At 30.9% G+C, this 6,000-nt stretch overlaps 2 protein-coding genes across 4 annotated transcripts in view; both read right to left on the reverse strand.

Moving 5' to 3' along the window:
• The window catches only part of LOC107445053 (uncharacterized), a 43,414-nt gene that overhangs the window by 3,795 nt on the left and 33,619 nt on the right, over positions 1 to 6,000 (reverse strand). The gene's annotated exons all lie outside the window — the stretch shown is intronic.
• LOC139424956 (speckle-type POZ protein-like) lies at positions 1,226 to 3,123 on the reverse strand. The gene has a single exon (XM_071177302.1). It carries the CDS (start codon positions 2,919 to 2,921, stop codon positions 1,434 to 1,436), a length of 1,488 nt encoding a protein of 495 aa, XP_071033403.1. The 5' UTR covers positions 2,922 to 3,123; the 3' UTR covers positions 1,226 to 1,433.

Raw genomic sequence — 6,000 nt, forward strand, 5'->3', positions numbered from 1 at the left:
AAGGTATACAATTTTTTTTCTTCATTTTGAAGAATGTGATGATTTTAAATGGCAAAATTCAAAATTTCAGCGAAATCGGTCAAATAGATCCTGAGAAATCGAATTTCGAAAGAACTATTCGACCGATTCCGCTCAAATTTTGTATTTTATCATCTAAAATCGTATTCTAAAAATGATGTAAAAAATTGTATACCTTACAATTCGACATTTTTTTGACTTATTCATTAAAATAATAAATATTTACTAAATTTTACTTTTTGCATGCGATATCTTTGGATAAACGAATTTCATAATGTGTGCAAATATTTCTTTATTCGCTCAAAATGTTTCGAAATATTGTGAAATACGTTGAAAGTAAAATTAACATTAACCCCTTAACAGGGACATATGGTTTAGAAAAATGAACCAGAAAAGGAAAATTTTTTTGACAGTTTAATTTTGTTCTCTGTATTATTATAAAAGTTAGAAAATGGATTTTAATGGAAAAGTAAAATTTTAAATGCAATAACTGTATTTATAATTTTTACATACCCATAAAAAAGTAATGGATTACACACACATCTTATTCAATTATAGCAAATTAAAAAAAATTTTGAACCTAAATATAATATAACTAGTATAATATAATATAAAAACACAACAATATGATTTTCAATGCACTAATTTTACAAATCTTTTACAGTATGGTATATCCCAAAAACCCAACCCACATTTCCTTCCCTAGACTGAAGTCGTAATCCGTGAAACACTAGGACTATTAATGCCATCTATTAGGAAAATAGTGAATTAAGTATCCTAAAGTAGAAACGAAAGCAGCTCGGGCTTCACAAAACGTTAATTTTTCACCTGCCGGAAGTCAGTTCGGGCATCACAAATAATGCACGTCGTAGTTGTTATAGGAATTTTTATTCAGAAAAAGTACGATTTTGTGTCTGATTTCGCAACTTCAAAAATTTATTAGTTATTAATTAATACTAATTATTTGCATATTTAAGGTCATCTCCCTCGAACCTCAAGATTGAGTATTTGAATGTGATGATCCTATCATTAGATCAAAAGTAATTCAAGGTGTGTTTTTATTTTTATTTTGCGCACTGTACATAAAAACTTAATCAACGACTTTTTTATATTATGGGAATAATGAGCTAAGTACTCACTTGCACCACAAATCTTATCAACAGTTATACACAAAAGAAGAGCAGGAAAAAAAAAACATAAAAAGAAACACGTATAAACAGATATATATTTTTTTTATAAATGGCAGACAATATTGCAAAATATTCTTCAACCAATATCATATTTATAATTAGTTAATCCTTTGAAACACATTTTGCATTGCATTTGGTGAAAAAATATTTTTATTCATTTCCTGAATATGAAATGATCATTTAAACAAATTAAACACTTTCATAAATAACACAGTAGGTAGAAAATTAATCATTTTTCTCGCGTCCGAAATGTTTAGAAAGTTCACACATTATCTCTGTAGCTAATTTCATATTTTTACCAACCCACTCAAACCAAATGGGGGTTGATAAGACTCTTGAAACATTTTCAAAAATATAACTTAACGCGAAAGATTTTAAATGTTCCTGATTAATCAAATCTGCCACTGCAATCACTTCACATATGTTCTCCACGGATAACTTGGACATGATCATGGAAATGCACCTGTCTTTTAAAATGAGCACTTGATACCTGTCGGCTGCCAACAGAAGTCTTAAAGCACTTTTGTCATCAATATCATCATTCAATTCGTCGGTATAAATATACTCTAATAAGTTCTGCACAGTTTCCTCTTCCATATCCTCAATATCAACAACACCTGTTCGATTTTCAAGCATGTCTTGATCAAACATAGTTGAAAACACAGGAGATCGAATTCCAAGAACGTTTTTGTGGGCAAAAAATTCTTTTTCGCCTACTTTAAGTTTCACGTCTGAATACTTCTTGTTCAGGAAAAGCTTGCGAAAATCTTCACGCAGAGAAGAATTAAAACACGTTTCGTCCTGCATTGTAGTTTCGCTTTTCACAAAGGAGTTGATTGTGAAACTGTTAAAAGTAGAGCTATAAGATTTCTTGGTGACATTGCATTCGCAGATGAAAGTATATTTGCAGCAAGAAGGTGAAGAATTTCCAAAGCACAAATCTTTTTTATTGACAAATGTTGGAAACTGCCAGAAGTCTAGAGAGTCGAACAAATGTACCTCACATTTAGAGGCAAGTCTGGCACCAGAAATACTTTGAAATATCATTCTGAATACAACTGATTTGGGTATTGAAGATTCATTCAACATTTGAATCTTGATATCAATGCCTTCATTAGGTGCGCTCAAAGAGATTTTCGAGGCAGGCATTGCCGAATTAGGAACGGACATACTTTTAGACCAGTCGAAACATTCAGTATTTGACACATCCCACTTGAAAATATATCGGTTGACATCGATAACAGTCACAGCCTCGGATGACACTGAAGATAGTATTTTATTTTCTGTATCATTCTGTGTTATGGTACAACGAATGGTTAAAGTGTCATAGGACCAACTTTTCAGAAGCTCGCATAACATTTCAAAGGTTTGGAAACAGACAGGGCAGCAAACATAATTTGCTACCATGCTACAGTTTTTACGTTCCTCACTCATCAAAACACAGCAATTTATGTCCACCACTTCGATTCGAACATTTAAAGTAATTGCTTCATTCAAGTTACCCTTCTTTCGAAATAAAAGAGAAATCTTGTCGGCTGAATCAATAATATTGTCGGTTCCTTTCGGATATAGCTTAATATTCCATTCTTCTAAAGGTAAATTAGGCATAATAAAGTAAGGACTTTCAATACATTCACCATATTTGAAGTAACAGGATAAAAAGTTTTTAATTTTCCACGTAAATATATATTGACTATATTCCACTTCAGCCATTGTTTAGTAATCTAATAATTAATTTATCAATAATAATTATTATTATAATTATTGATCTTATAATTAATTTTTGTATATTCTTATTAAGTCCGTCAATCAAAATCCAGCAGATGATCGATTTTTACATATAGCATGCAAAAGGTAAGTCGTAAATCATTAATCACGCTCAATCAATGTTTTGTTGTTGAATAATAATACTAACTGTTTTTATCTCAATTTTAGAAACGGAAATTTTCTGTTTATCGAACTTTCGAAGACACTCAGATAAGATAATAGAGCAGTCCATTTAACAATTTTGAATGCGTGCTGACAAGATAAAGACAACTATTGGGTTGCTTAGAGAGTAATTTCATTTCTTTTTAAAATGAAAATGAAACGCGATTTTCTAATGGAGAATAAATGTTTTATTGAATCATATATTACCCATTCTGATCCCTGCCATCTTCCTGATCTAAGAATGATTAAACGCACGTAAAATTTTCGTTCGTTGCTGACAAAAAGCTGGTCCAGGGGATTTTTGACCGCCTTATTAGAATTAAGGTTTCATCAGGTAAAAAATTTGGTACAGGGTGAAAAATGCTGTAGACAACCCATTTCCTGTCCCTAGTGATGATGCACTACAAAAATGGATTATCCTCTTGACGTTTGAGAAGCAAATCACAGACGTCAACACATATTTCTTTCCGAAAGAACGTAAAGAACCCATAAGACGAGCTTTGAGATCGTTTAAATAATGATGAACGATCTAATTCGATAAATTTAATGTCACAAGATGTTACAGGGTGCGTAGCCAACAAAAGATAAGCACCTTTTAAGCACTCAAAAAATATTTTTAAGCACTTTAAAAAATATTTTTAAGCACTTTAAAAAATATCATAACTAGGCAGGGTTGGAAAGTTTTTGACAATCGACGGTTTTATCTTGTTTTAACCGTCATGTCAAAAAAAAATTATAATAAACCTTTTGGCATTGTTTTTGACAATTGTCAAAAATCATGAAATTTTGAATCACGTAAAACGAAAGGCATTTTCATACGCTACGGACAGACTATAAGTCGAAATAGATTGAGTTGAATTAATTATGAAAACGTTGAATAGAACAATGTGAACTGTGTCTTTCTGCATAATTCGAAGCAAAAATCAACATAGTAAACGAAAAATTTCATTTTGAAAAAGGGGAAATTAAGCACTTTTTAAAAGTACCCAATGAAAAAAGCACCTTTAAGGGCCTTTAAAAAGCAAAAATCGAAAATATGCAACATTTAAGCACTTTTTAAAAACTCTACGCACCCTGTGTTATTCGCCAGTTTGCATTAATGAATGTCTAATTTAGGGCCGTCTTAATAGTATGTAGGCTCCCGGGCAAAGATATGTTTTGGGCCTCTATAATATGTCATATTGTTAGAAATCAAACAAAAAAACTTCCACACATGAAATAAAGCATTTTTAAGATATGTAATACTTTTAACAAATTTAAATACATTTTTTTTTTGTCCCAAACTCAATGAACATAAAATAAAACAATTTTCAACTATGCATAATTCTAAAAAAATTATTCTAATCAGTTGCAATTCTTAAACAATAAAATAATTTTCAAAACCATGGAAGCTAATTAAAATAATTAAATTAAAGATACATAAAGGTATAACAAATCAAGAAACAAAATCAAATGGTATGAAATATTTTGTCTAACTTGGCAGTTAATAAAACATCTTTCAATGGACATCAGCCATAACCAGTTTAAAAAATACTGTACCAAGTGCTACCCAATTATTACTTTATTTAATTAATTTTAAATCCTAGAGTTGGTGGTGGTCAAGCATTTTTAATGACATTATGACTTACCTAAGACTTGAAGGTGCAAATTGAACAGTAAGTGAGAGTTGAGTACCTAAAAACTTCATTGAAACGTAGAAAAATAGATGGAGGTGTTTTTTCTAATAATTTTTTTTTTTTAAAGTTTTTTCTCATTCAATTTATAAAAAGTAAGATTTTCAAGGGCACTCTCCGTGTCTGCCCATGCGTAAAGGAGTTACTGGTCTTATTGTTACTTTAAACTGGCTGGTTACTGGTCTACTTTAAACTGGCGTGGTTGCAAACCAGTTTTGTAACTGGTGTACTGCCAATCCATCTTCTCCCTTCAGAACATATATCTTTTGGATAGTAAGAAAAAGTAAAATATGTCGAAAATTTTGCTTTTCACTTTCCGTGTTTGAAAGTGCACCCAATGAAAAATTTCGTGTCAGGGGTGTTTCACCGAATGTCTCTGCTTCCCCCTTTTCATGGGCATGGGGATGATCAATCACAATACTCTCAACGAAGTCTAGGTTTTATTACCTACTAGATTGGCACTCTTTTTCGCCCCATTATATGCCAAATGATGATCGCCAAAGAGGTAAGTTTAGAGGAAGGAATGGCTCTTTCGTAAAACGCAACCGGTATATTTGCTTGTAGTCGTCTGCTGCCGAAGTACCTGGAAAATGTGTATATGATTCTCGAGAACTCTCATATTCTGAGGAAAAAAAGATCACAAGCTACGTTACTGAGACGTTTGCTTTATTAATGCATTTGCTGATAATTTCAATGGTTAAAACAAAAACTAAATCTCAAAACTTTCTTTTAAAGTTTGTATCGTGAGCCCTTTTTACTTTTTTTATTAATTTATTTTATAATTAATTTATTTTATTATATTTGGTTTTGTTTGTTTATTACTTTAAAAAACAAGATTTTATTTCTAAAATGACATTAAAAAAGGTTATATCCTAAAAACAAGATATTACGCTGATCAAGGATCCTCTCCATCCGATTTGATTGATTTTTGTTTCTTGACACGAAAGTTTATTTTTTTATTTTAAGTAAAAACCATTCACTTTATAACTTCTTTGCAGACATCTTTGTTTCTGAAGAACTATAATTATTCTCCTGTTTCATTTTGTGCCGGTAATGAGCTTCCTAACCCGAATTAGCACACTTTATGAAATAAAGTATTCTGTATTTTTTATTCGATTTGTTTTTATACGATTCTAAATAGAAATATTATTTAATGTGCGTAAACATCTTGGCCTAGCCATTAAAAAAAA

Source organism: Parasteatoda tepidariorum, chromosome 2 (genome assembly GCF_043381705.1).
Source record: "Parasteatoda tepidariorum isolate YZ-2023 chromosome 2, CAS_Ptep_4.0, whole genome shotgun sequence".
Lineage (NCBI taxonomy): Eukaryota > Metazoa > Arthropoda > Arachnida > Araneae > Theridiidae > Parasteatoda > Parasteatoda tepidariorum.